The following is a 16667-nucleotide window of genomic DNA, read 5'->3' on the forward strand; positions in this document are numbered from 1 at the left end:
TCAACGGGGTGTCAGAAAGGAGGAATCGGACCCTATTAGATATGGTCAGGTCCATGATGAGCTTCACTGATTTACCTATGTTCCTTTGGGGAGATGCCTTACTCACAGCGATTTATTTATTGAATAGAGTTCCCTCTAAATCCGTTCCTACCACACCGTATGAGATATGGCATGGTAAGAAACCAAGTCTTGGTCATTTCAAGATTTGGGGATGTCCGGCCCACGTCAAGAGACTACAGGCGGACAAACTAGAGGCTAGGACCATAAGTGCTCGTTTTATAGGATATCCTAAAGAGTCATTAGGATACAATTTTTACGTCTCAGAGGATCACAATGTGTTTGTGAGCCGTCATGCCATATTCTTGGAAAATCAGTTTATCCTTAATAGAGGCAGTGGGAGGAAAATTGAGCTTGAAGAGAAAGTCTCTGAAAAGCAACGAGTCATGGATCCTATTGAACCCATTCATACAGAGCCAGTACACGATGTCCCTCGACCACCTCGTAGATCTAGTAGGGTCTCCCATCCTCCCGATAGATACTTAGGTATACTAGAAGAGGATACCGAGAAAATGTTCCTAGTGGGAGATAGGGATCACATACAGGATCCCAAAACCTACAACGAGGCGATATCTGATATCGATTCCGAGAAATGGCCGGAAGCCATGAAGTCAGAGTTAGACTCCATGCATTCCAACCAAGTCTGGACCTTAGTAGACCCACCAGAAGGTATTGTACCTATTGGATGCAAATGGATCTACAAAAGGAAAATAGGTTCGGATGGAGAGGTAGAGACCTATAAGGCAAGACTTGTGGCGAAATGGTATAGTCAGCGCGAAGACATTGACTATCAGGAGACCTTTTCACCTGTAGCCATGCTAAAATCCATCCGAACATTGCTTGCCATTGCAGCATTTCATGATTATGAAATCTGGCAGATGGATGTGAAAACTACATTCCTGAATGGACATCTTGATGAAGATATCTATATGGAACAGCCTTTGGGTTTCACTTCCAGTGATGGAGATCACAAGGTCTGCAAGCTGCAAAGGTCCATCTATGAACTAAAGCAAGCATCTCGGAGTTGGAACACTCGTTTCGATGACGCAATCAAAACGTTTGATTTCGTCAAAAACGAAGAGGAACCGTGTGTTTACAAAAAGGTTAGTGGGAGCGCTGTCGTATTTCTCGTACTGTACGTGGACGACATCCTCCTAATAGGGAATGATATTCCCATGCTAACCTCGGTTAAGGTCTGGTTGTCAAAAGAATTCTCCATGAAAGACCTTGGGGAAGCATCCTATATCTTGGGAATAAAGGTCTATAGAGATAGATCTAAAAGGATGCTTGGCCTTTCACAGAAGATGTACATAGAGGAGGTGCTGAAGAGGTTCAGCATGGAAAACTCTAAGAGGGGTCTCTTACCCCTAAGGCATGGAATTCATCTCTCCAAGAAGATGTGCCCCAACACATCTGAAGAGATTCAACGCATGAGCAAGATACCCTATGCATCGGCAATAGGGAGCCTCATGTATGCCATGCTATGTACACGACCTGATATAGCCCTTGCTGTGAGTGTCACAAGCAGATATCAGTCGAATCCAGGTGAAGAACACTGGACAGCTGTGAAGAATATTCTTAAGTACTTGAGAAGAACTAAAGATTTATTCTTGGTCTTTGGAGGATCATCAGAGTTAAAGGTAGAAGGGTACACAGATTCAGACTTCATGACTGATGTCAATGATAGGAAATCAACATCTGGATATGTGTTCTTGTGCAATGGTGGTACGGTGAATTGGAAGAGTTCTAAACAACCGATCATTGCTGATTCTACTATGGAAGCTGAATACATCGCCGCCTCTGAAGCTGCTAAGGAAGGCTTCTGGTTCAAGAAATTCATTGCAGAGTTAGACGTGATGACATCAGATGCCATAACACTCTACTGCGATAATAATGGCGCCATAGCTCTTGCTAAGGAGCCAAGGTCTCATCAGAAGTCCAAGCATATAGAGCGGCGCTTCCACCTCATACGCGACTATGTTGAGAAGAAATATGTAGAAGTGCAGAGAGTAGACTCTGTGGATAACGTGACAGACCCGTTCACTAAGCAGCTAAGTCAGCAAAAGACTGAAGCCCACCTTGAGAAGATGGGGCTTAGATATATGACTGATTGGCTTTAGTGCAAGTGGGAGATTGTTAGATATATACCCTAGAAGCCAATCTGGCTGACACATTGTTAATTCTAGGGACATAATTTTATACTTGACTATTTATTATTGAATAAATAAAAGGCATCTTTTCATTCATATTATTTATGTGTCTATGAATCGTCCAAGAAATTAATAAGATAATGATGCATATTCTCAAGAGTTGAGAATTTGAGCCATGTGTCATAGGTGATTAATTTCTAAATGCTCCTGATCAATGGATCATCACGAGGACGGTGATCGATCCGATCAGTGCACAGATCACTTTCCTTCTGGATGGACGAGACTTGAGTCCACAGTGTAGGGACACTGAAGTGATAGTGCAGGTGCTTGTTAGAGAACAAGGGTACTGAGCGTGACCAAGACAAGAAGTCACTTGGATGTCTATCCACTCGTCAGTGACTTGCTTGATGTTGCAGTAGTGTGACTGGTCCTTTGACCTGCGGTGCTTCGGCTACTCACAAGGAGGTTATTGTAGTTTGACTGCACACATACATGGTCCCTAGCCATATGGGTCCATGCAGTGTAGATTGGCTACAGTAAGTTCACTGTAGGAGTAGGGTATGCACCTATAAGGAATCTATCGACCTTGATAGATAAGGAGAGATCCTATGTGATTTATAAGACTAAGTTCGTAAGACCTCGGCCGGGGCAGTATGCACAATGGAGAAAGAGTTTTCCACTCTCGAACTTAAGTCGAATAAATCTTCACATATGACAGACGATGGGGTTTGACGAGTTGTCCATGACCTCCGTCCTGTAGGGATCCACGATAGTAGGACTGTATCATACGATAACTGCACCTAGAGGTTCACCATTCTATTCTGCTGGGTAGCCACTACATGCTGCTAGGTGTCACTGGTGGATGGTGGGACTCATAGGGATTATCTTGATGATCGATAAACCCTAATGAGTTGAGTTGGAATCGTTCCAACCCATTGAAAGGAGTCTTCAATGATATTGTGATAGAGATCACAATATATCTCACTACCAGTCAGAGTAGAACCTATGGGGTCACACACACTAGAAGTATTGACCGATCTGATGGTTGAATAGTGATTAGGAATCACAAGTAATCAATTCGATTGATATTCAGTTGAAGAAGGAACAAAGGGAATTAATTAATTGGACTTGAAACAAGAGTCCTACTTCGAGTAGGATTCCTAGAGTCCTAATTGGATTAGGACTGGGAATCCTAGTTGGAGTAGGACTGGGATTCCTACTTGGATTAGGATTTCCACAATCCTACTTAGAATAGGATTTTTGAATTCAATGTGAATTCCTACTTAGAATAGGATTCCTAGAAGTCCCAATTGGATTAGGACTTCGGATTCAAATTGAGTCCTAATTGGATTAGGACTAAAATTAAATACATCCTAATATGGATTAGGGTTTCTTAAGTCACAATTAATTATTAATCTAATGAATCAATAAGACTCCTAATTGGATTAGGATTGAAGAGTTCAATTGAGTCAAAATTGATTCAAGTACTAATTGGATTAGGACTTACCTAGATTGGATCCATTGGTTCACCCTTGGGCTAAGCCTAATAGGATTAGGGCTTAACCACATTAGGGCAATGCAAACCCTAATGTGGACTAGGGTTTACCAAGAGGGAGGGGCGCAAGCTCCTCCCCTTGATCACTTGGTGCGGCACAAGAGAGGGGGCCGGCGCCCCCTCTTTGGAAAGTCATCTAGGGCTCCTACTTTGGAGGAGCCCTAGATGGCTATAAGAAGGCTTATGAAGCCGGCACCCTAGTGGATTGCTTCCTCTCCCTTTTGTGCCGTGGCCACCCTCTCCCCTCTCCTTGTTTCAGCCGCAAGCAAGGGAAGAAGAACTCCAAGTGTTGGCGGTCTCCTCCCCTTCCCTTGCTTCATCCAACGCAAGGAAGAAAAGAAGGCTGCGTGGGGATTCTTCTTCATCCTCTTCTTCATCCTTCTTCTTCCTCCTCTCAAGCATATTCAAGAGTTGAAAGAAAGAGAGGAGATCAGCCATCAAAAGAAGTCTTTGCAAGGGAGCTAGCACCCCGGGAAGACAAGAGATCTTTGATCAGGTCCTCTGCTTCGTGTGGATACCCGTAGAGGCCGGACGTTTGAACGGCTTCAAACGAACCCTCAACCTAAAACCACGAGCTTCAGTTTGCGGTGATCATCTACCCGCACAAGGTGAAGATTTGATCTCCCTAAAGGTTTTAAAAGTATTAATCCTTATCTTAACTACGAACGATCTAGAAACAGCGTTCATGCGATGAACGTCGATCCCGCTTATGCCGATTCCGCTGCAATCTGATTTTTGTTTTGAAATATCAGCGGCATAGGCGGGTTCCCAACAAGATTGTCTCCAAAGTCGCCCCTGGGACGGAATCAGAAGCCACTCCCGATGCTGGCGTCGAAACTAAAGCAGCCCTCGAGGTTAGCATAGAAACCACTCCTGAGGCCGCTATCAGAACGGAAGCCGCTCCTGATGTCGGTGTAGAGGTCGTCCAGGTCGACTAGCTTTTGTTTTTATTTCTACGAAGTCGGCCGCCTGGGCCTTTTGTATTCAACCCGACCTCGAGGTCGGGCTCTCTTGTATTTGGCCCTTGGCCCTTTTTGATATCAATAAAGTATGCATTTCTTTCAGCATATTATACCTTAGACCAAGTATTTGAGCTCGTTTTGCTTTGCTTTTGAAATCTGGCTGGGCATTTGAGCTCGTCCTGCTTTGTGTCCGGTTATCAAAATCCGAACTGCATAGCTTAGGTTCGGGCCTATCTTGCATAGCAGAAGCTGCGTTCGGCATTTGCTGAAGTCCTTATGCTCGGTATTTACTTCCAGCTTGGAGATAACCCTGCAATCGAATAAGCTTGTAGCTCTTCATTTGATATCGCAGGTCACCTTGAGCTCGACTCGAAGGGCGACGCTGGTGAACAAGGAAAACTGATCGAGACCAGCTCGAGAATAGAAATCTGCTCGAGGGTTGACACCAGCTCGAAAATAGAAGTGCGCTTGAGGATTGACACCAGCTCGAGAATAGAAGCTCGCTCGAGGGTTGGCACCAGCTCGAGAATAAAAGTCCGCTCGAGGGTTGGCACCAACTCGAGAATAGAAGTCCGCTCGAGGGTTGACACCAGCTTGAGAATAGAAGCCCGCTCGAGAGTTGACACCGGCTCGAGAATAGAAGCCTGCTCGAGGGTTGGCACTAGCTCGAGAATAGAAGCCCGCTTGAAGGTTGGCACCAGCTCGAAAATAGAAGTCCGCTCGAGGGTTAACACCAGCTCGGGAATAGAACCTGCTCGAAGGTTGGCACCAGCTCGAGAATAGGAATGAGTTAAGCTGCCATGGTGGTTAGGGCGGAAGCAGCTGTAGGAATTCTTTGGAGAGTTATGTGGGTGCTCCTTTTCAAAGTGTCCCTAGGTGGAAGGCGAATAGTCAGGCATCAGTGGCCCGTCCCCCGAAGTGGCTCTCATAATTACTCCGGTCTTTAATGTTATCACCTGGGGAGGTCCGCCAAGGGAGCCTCTAGGCATGCCACGGGATGAGATCCAGCCGTTAGGCAGTTGGTTAACCCAATCTGAGCCATTGAAGTAGGCTATATAAGACCTTGAGGGAGAAAGTCTGGGGGCCTTCACTCGATCCCTCTTTCTTTCATCTCCTTCCCTAGCTACCATCCTTGCTGTGAGAAATTGCAGGGATTGTCTTCAGCAATAAGATCCTGATGGCCCGACACAATGGGGTGGTTGTGTCGGATGGAGCTCGATCTGAGGAGAGGTCGAAGAACCTCATCACCGGCATGACGAAGGGCTTTCACTATAGGATGTGCTTTGTCTATTCCCACGGGCGTCAGGGAGAATGACGTCCGGGAGGAGCAGGCTCGTCGAGTCGGGCGAGCTCATGGTGGGGGTGATGGTCCGGGACACTGCAAAAGCTGTTGCATAATATCTTAAACTTGCAAAAGGCCAGGGGCTGATTACAAAAATGAATCATCAGCTTGAATAATCCCCCGACCCAGACAAAAATGAATCAACGTTATACCAGTCGCGAGCCGAAGGAACCTCCCATAGCTGCACGGCATAGCTTACCGAAAGGGACATTGTTGCAGATACCTGCGGTCGCGGAAGCTTTTTGGCTTACGATTAACACAACGCAGGCAACCCGAGCCCAGTTCAAGGAACATCATTGTAGATACCGCAAGGTGCCTGCCACTCGAATCGGGGCATACTTGAATACTGCAGACAGGGGAGCTCTTTGATGGCTCCTCGTTGGCACCGCAGGGTGCCCCCCACTTAGATCGGGGTCATACTTGTAGAATACCGCGGTCAGGGGAGCTCTTCCATGGCTCCCCACTGACGCCGCAGAGCGCCTCCCACTCAGATCGGGGGCGTACTTGTAAAATACTGCGATCGGGGAAGCTCTTCAATGGCTCCCCGTTGACGCTGCAGGGCTCCCCCCACTCAAATCGAGGGCATACTTGTAGAATACTGCGGTTGAAGGAGCTCTTCAACGGCTCCCCGTTGACGTCGTAGGGCGCCCCCCACTCAGATCAGGAGCATACTTGTAGAATACTGCGGTCGGAGGATCTCTTCAACAGCTTTCCGTTCACGCCGTAGGGCGCCCCCCACTCAGATCGGAGGTGCACTTGTAGAATACTGCGGTCGGTGAAGCTCTTTAATGACTCTCCATTGACGCTGCAGGGCGCTCCGAGCCGAGCTCGAGGGATGACTTTGTAGATAGATCCTGCAATCACAAGGCTCTTTGGCTCTCGGACGAAACTGCAGGGCGTTCCGAGCCTAGCTCGAGCGACGACTTTGTAGATACATCTTGCAGTCGCGAGGCCCTTTGGCTCTCGGACGAAACTGCAGGGTTTCCCGAGCCAAGCTCGAGAAACGACTTTGTAGATATATCCTTCAATCGTGAGGCCCTTTGGCTCTCAAGCAAAGCTACAGGACGTCCCGAGCCAAGCTTGAGGGACGACTTTGTAGATAGATCCGGCAGTCGCAAGGCCCTTTGGCTCTCGGGCGAAACTGCAGGGCGTCCCGAGCCGAGCTCGAGGGACGACTTTGTAGACAGATCCTATAGTGCGATGCCCTTTGGCTCTCGAGCGAAACTTCAGGACGTCCTGAGCCAAGCTCGAGAAACGACTTTGTAAATAGATCCTGCAGTTGCGAGGCCCTTTGGCTCTCAGGTGAAACTGCAGGGCGTCCCGCATCGACCTCGAGGGACGACTTTGTAGATAGATCCTATAGTCGCGAGGGCCTTTGGCTCTCGGATAAAACTACGGGGCATCCCGAGCCGAGCTCGAGGGATGGCCTTGTAGAAATATCCTTTAGTCGCGAGGTCCTTTGGCTCTCGGACAAAACTGCAGGGCATCCGGAGCCAAGCTCGATGGACGACTTTGTAGATAGATTTTGCTGTCGCGAGGCTCTTTGGCTCTCAGGCAAAACTACAGGGTGTTTCGAGCCGAGCTCGAGGGACGACTTTGTAGATAGATCCTGCAGTTGCGAGGCCTTTTGACTCTTGGACGAAACTGCAGGGCATTTCGAGCCAAGCTTGAGAGATGACTTTGTAGATAGATCCTACAGTCGCAAGGCCCTTTGGCTCTTGGGTGAAACTGTGGGGCATCCCGAGCCGAGTTCGAGGGATGCTTTGTAGACAGATCCAGCAGTCGCGAGGCCCTTTAGCTCTCGGGTGAAACTGCAGGACGTACCGAGCCGAGCTCGAGGGACGATTTTGTACACAGATCCTGCAGTCGCGATGCCCTTTGGCCCTCGGGTGAAACTGCAGGGTGTCTCGAGCTCAAGCTCGAGGGACGACTTTGTCGATAGATCTTACAGTCGCGAGGTCTTTTGGCTCTCGGACGAAACTGCAGGGCATCCCTGGCCGAGCTCGAGGGACGACTTTGTAGATAGATCCTACAGTCGTGAGGCCCTTTGGCTCTCGGGCGAAACTGCAGGACTTCTCAAGCCGAGCTCGATGGATGACTTTGTAGATAGATCCTGCAGTTCCGAGGCCTTTTGGCGCTCGGGCAAAACTGCAGGGCATTCCAAGTTGTGCTCGATGGACGGCTTTGTAGATAGATCCTGCAGTTGCGAGGCCCTTTGATTCTCGGGCGAAACTATAGGGCGTTGCGAGCTAAGCTCGATGGACAACTTTGTAGATAGATCGTACAGTCGCGAGGCTCTTTGGCTCTCGGGCAAAACTGCAGGGCATCTCGAGCCAAGCTCGAGGGACGACTTTGTAGACAGATTCTGCAGTCGTGAGACCCTTTGGCTCTCGAACGAAACTGCAGGGCATCCCGAGCCAAGCTCAAGGGATGACTTTGTAGACAAATCCTACAGTCGCGAGGCTCTTTGGCTCTTGGGCGAATCTGCGGGGCGTCCCGAGCCGAGCTCAAGAGACGACTTTGTAGACAGATCTTGCAGTCGCGAGGCCTTTTGGGTCTCGGGCGAAACTGCAGGGCATCCCGAGCCGAGCTCGAGGAATGACTTTGTAGATATATCCTGCAATTGTGAGGCTCTTTGGCTCTCGGACGAAACTGCAGGGTGTCCCGAGCCGAGCTCGAGGGACGACTTTGTAGATTGATTCTGCAGTCGCGAGGCCCTTTGGCTCTCGGGCGAAACTGCAGGGCATCCCGAGCCGAGCTCGAGGGACGACTTTGTAGACAGATCCTGCAGTCGCGAGGCTCTTTGGCTCTCGGGCGAAACTGCAAGACGTTCCAAGCCGAGCTCGAGGGACGACTTTGCAGATTTGTCAATATATAACTCGTGCTGCAGGGGCGACCGGAGCGCTTCGAGCCCATTAGGGCGTTTTAGAGATGTTTTGGAGAAATCTCAGTGGGTAACTTTATTAATTGACACATTCTGAAATTTAAAAAATCATGACCTGGAGGGGCTAATGTCCCATCCGGGGGTTGTAGCTTACATCCCGGGTCGTCAGACCCGGACAGATGAGGGTGCGGCCTCTTCCCTGCCCCCCGAAATCAAGAAGCCGCTAGCGTGTTGGATGCGCAGGTGCGGTGTTGATGGTGCCCGCACTGGGGCGATTACCGTCGGGCTTGTTGCGCGTCCGGGCTCTGTCCCTCGAGCTCTATTCTGTCAGTTTAACCACTAACAAACCGACTCAACAGGTCTTGGCAGATAATTGCTTCAATTTTATCACGGAGCTGGTAACAGTCCTCCATATCATGACCATAGTCTCTATGGAAGCGGCAGTATTTGTCTGAACGCTTCCGCGGCCCCGACGGTTGCATCTTTGGTGGAGGTCGGAGGTAGCCGCGACCCTCGATTTCCATGAGAATCTCTATCCGGGAGGACGTGAGGGGAGTCTACTTTCCGAAACTTTAGTGGTGGGTATATTTACCGGTCGCATCTTTTGTATATTTACTTTGGACTTGTTGCCCCACTTTCTTGACTTTTCTGTCGAGCTTGGCGATTGATGAGGCTCCTACCGGCTGCAGGCTTTGATCAGCCACGGCAAGAGCTTGGACTTGTTGAGCGAGCAGGTAAAACTGCTCTCGCTGGATCTGAGGAATCTAGTTCGCTGGTGCAGGCACTGCAGGGGGTGGACTTTGAAGAGAGTGGTCGAGCGCTGGTACCCGGCTGCTCGATGCGTTTGGAGCTCCGTGACTCCTTAACCTCATGATCTCTTCTCATGCCCTTCTTGTAGCGCCAAATGTTGTGGTTCAAATTTGGCCCGAGGGTGACCACGCCGGAGGAGTCGAGGGAACTGCTAGAGTGTGGAGGAAGACGATGAGAGCCACCTCCCGCGATCGGCGGTGTACCTATACAAAGTCTCACCGGTGCTTCCGATAAGGGCCCTCCGATGATCAAGTTAGAGTGGTGCTCAGTTGGTGCAGCCAAAAAGTTCCTTAGGTTACCTGATGGGGTTATTTATAGTCTCGGTAGGGGTGCCTAGATGGTAGAGGTATGGCCCGTTTCCATCATGAGTTGGGATGGGCACAGCTAGAGCTTGTTTATGGCACATGGTGCGGTCCATCCTTGTGAGCGGTAAGGCATTGACAGTTGTAGCAGGATATGGCTGGAGTAGCATGGCGCTGTCCTTGACTGTCACTGGCCTGCAAACAAAGCATGGCGCGGAGGTGTTTATAATATACGACCACACAGGCGGGAGTAGGCACGCAAGTGGATATGGCTGTTGGCGAGGCTGGGCTCAGTGAGGAGTTGCATCACATATTTGATGAGATCGGCTTAGCTTCCTCAATAAAGCGTCCCGAGCTCGAGACTCGAGGCGGGTCGGCGAATACAGGATGCGCTCCGAGCTTGGTTGGAGTGGGTCGTCGAATACAGGAGGCGCCCCGAGCTTGGTCAAGGCGGGTCAGTGAATACAGGAGGTGCCCTGAGCTTGGTCAGGATGGATCGGCGAATACAAGAGGCGCCCCGAAGTTGAAGAAGCTTTTGGGGCATCTCGAGCTCGTGCTCGGGACATCATCATAGAAGGTTGTTGTAGGTCGCGGCAGCGGAGAGATTCAACTGAGATCAACAGTGCTTTCGGTGGAGTCTGGGCTCGAACTGGCTCTTGGCGGGGCCGATATTCGGCTCAGTCGGTGTTAGGGCCCATTTGACCGAAATTGAGTGGTCCCATCATTGCGAGCAAGATGATCCATTTTGCCCCCCATTAGGTGTATTTGGGACCAATAACTGGTACTGAATTTTGGTATATTTTGAGAGACAAGGAAGTATTCAAGACACAGAAGTTATGGCATGGCATTGCATTGGCCTAGCGCTGCTTTGGAGGCGGGATAGGTAAAGAAAAACTTTCGAATCTAAGCCTAGACTCTGGAAGACCTGGAGATCAGTTTGGTTGCTTTCCTATTGGATTACCTTGATGAAGGAAGCTAATCAAGAAATGGTTCCTACTTCTTAGATACCTCAATGGCACCGAGGTGTCAGCTATCTACTTCACTCTAATGTTTCTTCTATTCCTCTCCCTTCAATTTTGATAGGATTTTTCCAGTCCAGGTCAAGCAGCATTCTTTTGTGACATCAATCGTAGAGTTGCACAATGGCAGCTTTGATATTTGTGCATACACGTGGTAAAAAGAGATGTTGGTGTGTTTTTTTTTTACTTTTTGGCTACAATGGATGGTTCGTATAGTTTAGTACGGATACATCCAAAAAAGTCATAGAACAGTAAATCTCGAAACGCTCTAACCAACTCCCTGTCCCCAACCCGTAGAGCCCTCTAAAGTGATCGGCCACATACGAGGCTACCTAATCTGCAGCCCCGTTGGTCTCTTGGCGTGTTTTGAGAACAGTGCAATGTGCAATGGTTGTGGTCGTGAAAGGAGATCAATCATTCTTTCGTGTGAAAAGACAAGCTGGATCTAAATTTTTTTTTTCATTTTGCTTGCCAAATAGATTTTCAGTTTCAGAAATATAGACAGAAGTGACATCAAAAAGTTTAAGCCTTTGTTTGATGGCTAATGGTCGGTTAATCGCGTAAGTCTCCATTTACATCAAAAAAAAAAAAAGTATGAAAATATTAAAAATGATAGAAATAGGAAGACAATAATTTGAAAAAAATATTCATACTTCTGAAGAACTATACTCGAAGCAGGAGATTTCATTATTTTAAAGCACTTATGCATGTCAGTACTAGCCAATTATCTCGTAGCACGCAGTAACTTTTTTATATATTTCCTGCAAAACAGATGAAACCATTAAAACCTGCAAGTTCTCATCCCTCCCATCATTCCATTAATACTGTCCATCACTTTCCTCGTTCTAAACTCCATGTGCATTACAGGTCACAGCCTACAAGATCGAGCAAGCATCTCTCCCTTCATTAGCTGTCCGTGCGGGTAAAATAACAAATAGAATACGAGCATTAGTTACAAACCAAACAAGCCGGCAGGTTGTCAACGTCCCGGCCCCGTCCATTATAAGCAGACAATACTCCAAACGCAAGAGCATCAAAGCAATCGAATCGGACGAACCATTCCCACCATCATGATGTTCTCCGTGACCAAATTGGCTCCCGCGTTGGTCGGTCCCAGCGAGCAGACGCCGGCCGGCAATCTCCCCCTCTCTTCCATCGACCTGACACCGGCCCTGAGAGATGTCATGGTCGACTCCATCCATGTTTTCCAGCACGGCGTCGAGCCGGCCAGGGTCATAAGGGAAGCGCTGTCCAGGGCCCTGGTCCCCTACTACCCGGTCGCCGGCCGGCTCCTCAAGTGCGACGACGGCGACATGGTGGTTGCTTGCACCGGGGAAGGTGCATGGTTCGTCGAGGCCACGGCGAATTTTAGCCTCAAAGATGTCAACAACCTCCAACGGCCTCTCATGATCCCAAAGGAAGAGTTCCTTCCAGTCCTCCCCCCGGACGTAAGCCGAGAGGGTGTCATTTTCATGTTGCAGGTATGCTTCTTCAGTAATCCACATGTATTTATCAATTTTTACGGAACAAAAAAAAAAAGATAGAAGCGGTATATGGCTCAGATTATTTTATTTTATTTTGGTATGGAAAATGGCTCGAATTATTCCCTGGTCAGCCAGTATATATGATTTTTATTTTAGGATGAGAAAATTTTACTTAGTTTTTTTTTTTTTTTAGTACAACAGCTCCTCATACAAAATGTGCATGAGTATAATTAACAAAATAAAAAAAAATTGACTTTGAGATGCATCTCAAAACGTGCATGAGTGCATTGAGATGCATTTTGATCTAGGTCGTAAAATATGCCTATTTTTGTAATGCACCTTAATGTTTTTTGAGATAAAAATGCATCTCAATGTTGAATGGGCAGCATCCGCGATAGATGACGTGTATATTTCTTTAACAATCAAGTCAGCAAGCATATGATGTCTATAAGTTTTTTTTTTCTTTTTTTCTTTTTGTCTTTCTTCAGACACTTGTAAATATAGAAACCATGCATGCACCTTTCTTTGAAAAAAAAAAAAACAAAGAATAAACATGTGAAAAAAACGCATAATGTGCTTTGCTTCGAGGGAGGTTTGACCCATTAAATTAACATAGCTTGAATGCCCCGATACAGCTGTAATTGAAGGAAAAAAAAAAAACTTGTTTTGACGCACGAGTGGCTGTTTTGCCACATGAGTAGTGGTGGTTAGATTCCTTGTGACATGTGACACTAGATATGGCCCGGTTTGACACTGTTGTCTCCATAATTGATTGCATTATTGTGAGACCACATGCAATGGCCATGTGACCCTAACAAGCATATTCCTCACCAACCCTCGTCGTTGTCGGATGCAAGGAAACGAAACAAAACAGTGAATCTAATATTTCAAATCTTGATTTTTGGCATTTTTTTTTAATGTATACTTCTAAATATATAAAATTATATAAATATTTTCATAAAATTACTATTTACATGCACATATTTTTTTTTGCATATGTATCCGTACCATTTAACATCATTAAAAATAAAAAAGTTTAAAATTAAAATGACCGAAATATCCTTATGGATAGATGTATAAAAAAAAGTTATGAGGGTATACACGCAAATAGCAACTTTATGAGGGTATTGATATAATTTATCATATTTAGAAGGGTATATATTAAAAAATCTATTAATAAAATTAAAACTGTATATATTAAAAAATCTATTAATAAAATTAAAACTCAGATGAAATTTGTCAAGTCTTTTATAATTTAGTTGGATTGACAAGTTAAAAAAAGATCGAGTCACATTATCAATTTTCTTTTTTAAAATCTTGACCGAAACAAGTTGAAATATTAGGAGATCCTTTTAGTAATACTATTCTTCATTCGATTTTGATATAATTATCATTATTGAATCTATGACGTCTACATATTTTTCATTATTTTTTAAAGATTAAATCATCTCGAATTTAAATTAACTATAGATGCTTAGATTAGTAAAATATTTTTTAGTGATTTATAAATGTTAAATTGTTCTTTGTTTTCAGAGCAAAAATTTCGTAAAAGCAATATGATTTATTCTATAAGAGTTTATATGAACATAATTTAATCTTTTTGGCTATTTTTTTATTAATGAATTATCTTTACTGGATTTTGATCATTTTGTATTGGATATTTTTTAAGTATATGCCCTCCTAAATATATGTAATTGCATGAATACCCTCGCAAAGTTGCTATTTGCATGTATATCTCTATAAAGTTTTCTTTTTGCATGTCTATCCGTAAGAGTATTTCAGTCATTTTAATTTTAAATCGTCTATTTTTTCATGGCATTTGATAGTATGGGTACATATATAAGAAAGAAACTAAAAAAAGGGTATATATGCAAAATAAGTATTTTATGAGAATATATATGCAAATAGCAATTTTACGGGAGTATTCATACAATTTTATATGATTTGGAGGGTATACATGCAAAAAAATTCTTTTGGTAATGGTAGATTGGCATGCATCACAAGCTAGATCAAAATGCATCTCAATGTTGAATGGGCAGCACCCCCGGTAGATGTAGCCTTTATTTTGGTTAACAATCAAGCCAGCAATTATATGATGTCTATAAGTATATATATATTTTTTTGGCTTTCTACAGACACTTGTAAATCTAGAAACCATGCATGCACCTTTCTTTAAAACGTATAATGTGCTTTGCTTCGAGGGAGGTTTGACCCATTAAATTAACATGGCTTGATACAGCTGTAATTGAAGGGGAAAAAAAAACTTGTTTTGACGCATGAGTAGGGGTGGTTAGATTCCTTGTGACACTAGAGTCTAGACATGGCCCGGTTCGACACTCTATTGTCTACATAATTGATTGCATTATTATGAGACGACATGCAATGGCGATGTGACTCTAACAAGCATATTCCTTACCAGCCCTAGTCGTTGTCGGATGCAAGAAAACGATACAAAACAGTGAATCTAATGTTTCAGATATCTGGTAAGAATTTTTTGCATGTCCATCCTCCTAAATATATAAAATTATAAGAATATCTTTATAAAATTAAGAAAGTGACGAATTTAATGTTTCAGATCTCAACGCCTGGTTTTTGGTAATGGTGGATTTCAGGTCACACAATTTACATGCGGTGGATTCTCCGTCGGCATCATATCCAGCCATGCGATGTTTGATGGCCTCGGGGCAGCCCAATTTGTGAACGCGATCGCGGAGATGGCCCGAGGCCTCCCACGGCCCACGGTGGAGCCCATTTGGTGCCGAGAGGACATCCCCAAGTTCAACCCAGCCAAGCCCCCGCAAGGGCCGCCACCGACCCTGACGGACTTCGACTTCGAGTACTCCATAGCCGACATCTCCTTGGACAGCATCAACCAATTCAAGGACCGATTCATGAACGAGACTGGGCAGAGATGCTCCACCTTCGACATCGTCGCGGCGATGGCCTGGCGAGCTCGAACTCGAGCTATTAATCTCGAGCCCCACGTCGAAGTCCGCTTCGGCTTCGCAGCCGATACCCGCCACCTGTTCGATCAAATGATACCACATAGAAAAGGTTATTACGGGAATGCTGTGTACCCCGTGACCGTCTCGGCAGCTAGCGAGAAGATCGTTCGCTCATCGCTCGTCGAGATTGTGAGCCTCATTAGAGAAGCTAAACAGATGTTGCCGAGCAAGTTCTCGAAATGGACGATGGGTGAGAACGAGGAGGACCCGTACAAAGTGCCCTTCGACTATGGCACGTTTATCATAGCAGATTGGAACAAGGTGGGATTTTACGAGGTAGATTATGGATGGGGAGTGCCCATGCATCTCGTCCCTTTCAACGACGGGAATTTTATTGGGTCGTTCATCATGCTTAAGCCGCCCGCACCTAAGCAGGGCGTGAGGCTGATGATGAGGTGTGTGGTGAAAGAACACCTGGCTGTCTTCGATGATGAAATTACGAACTTGGTTTAGCAGCCATCAATCGATCCCCTTTCTGTCTTGATCTCTTTTAAGGACATTGTTTCGTTATTCTCTTATTGAGCATCAATGTTCAGCTGTAGTTAGCTTTACTTTGAGGGCGATGTTCAATTTTGTTGCCTTATCTATTGTTAATGTCTTTCTCAAATTATATGCCAAGCATATATTTAACATCTAAGATGCATGTCCTGTTAGGAAAAATTAATTGGCGCGTGGCCCGAGATGTACATCTCGTCTCGGGCACCCGTTGGTGCCCTATGCGGGCTGGCCGCATCCGTGGAAGGTGCAGACGCATCTGCAAATTGGCCTTTTTGCTGCTTTTTTGGGCCAACAACACGTTGACCCAAAAAGACTATAAAAACCTCCCTATTCCTCCTAATTCGTGACAAAAAAAAAAGAGAAAAATTCTGAAAAAATTCTTAGGAAAAAAAATTGTTTTTCCTCCTCTTAGCCACTTTTTGATATTTTATTTTTGCGCCTTCATTCAGCGAAATTCTATTTTCTTTTTATTTCTTTCTTTGCTAGATCTGTAAGTCCGATCGGGTTCATGTTGGCTTCTTTCAATACGTACCGAACAAGAAGCTTAGGGTCGTTGTATCTCCGGAGACAGCGTCTACGCGCTTCGACCTGCCTTCATT

At 45.8% G+C, this 16667-nt stretch overlaps 1 protein-coding gene across 1 annotated transcript; it reads left to right on the forward strand.

Annotated features, from left to right (window-relative positions):
* Positions 1-11898: 11898 nt before the first annotated feature.
* On the forward strand, positions 11899-16121 carry LOC103719126 (acyl transferase 5-like). The gene is made up of 2 exons (XM_008808213.6): positions 11899-12562; positions 15178-16121. The coding sequence occupies exons 1-2, from the start codon at positions 12152-12154 to the stop codon at positions 16021-16023; spliced, it is 1257 nt and encodes a 418-aa protein (XP_008806435.3). The 5' UTR covers positions 11899-12151; the 3' UTR covers positions 16024-16121.
* Positions 16122-16667: the final 546 nt, after the last annotated feature.

This window comes from Phoenix dactylifera, chromosome 1 (genome assembly GCF_051530095.1).
Source record: "Phoenix dactylifera cultivar Ajwa chromosome 1, Ajwa_hap1_PhDact_Kaust_v1.1, whole genome shotgun sequence".
NCBI classification, from domain to species: Eukaryota; Viridiplantae; Streptophyta; class Magnoliopsida; order Arecales; family Arecaceae; genus Phoenix; species Phoenix dactylifera.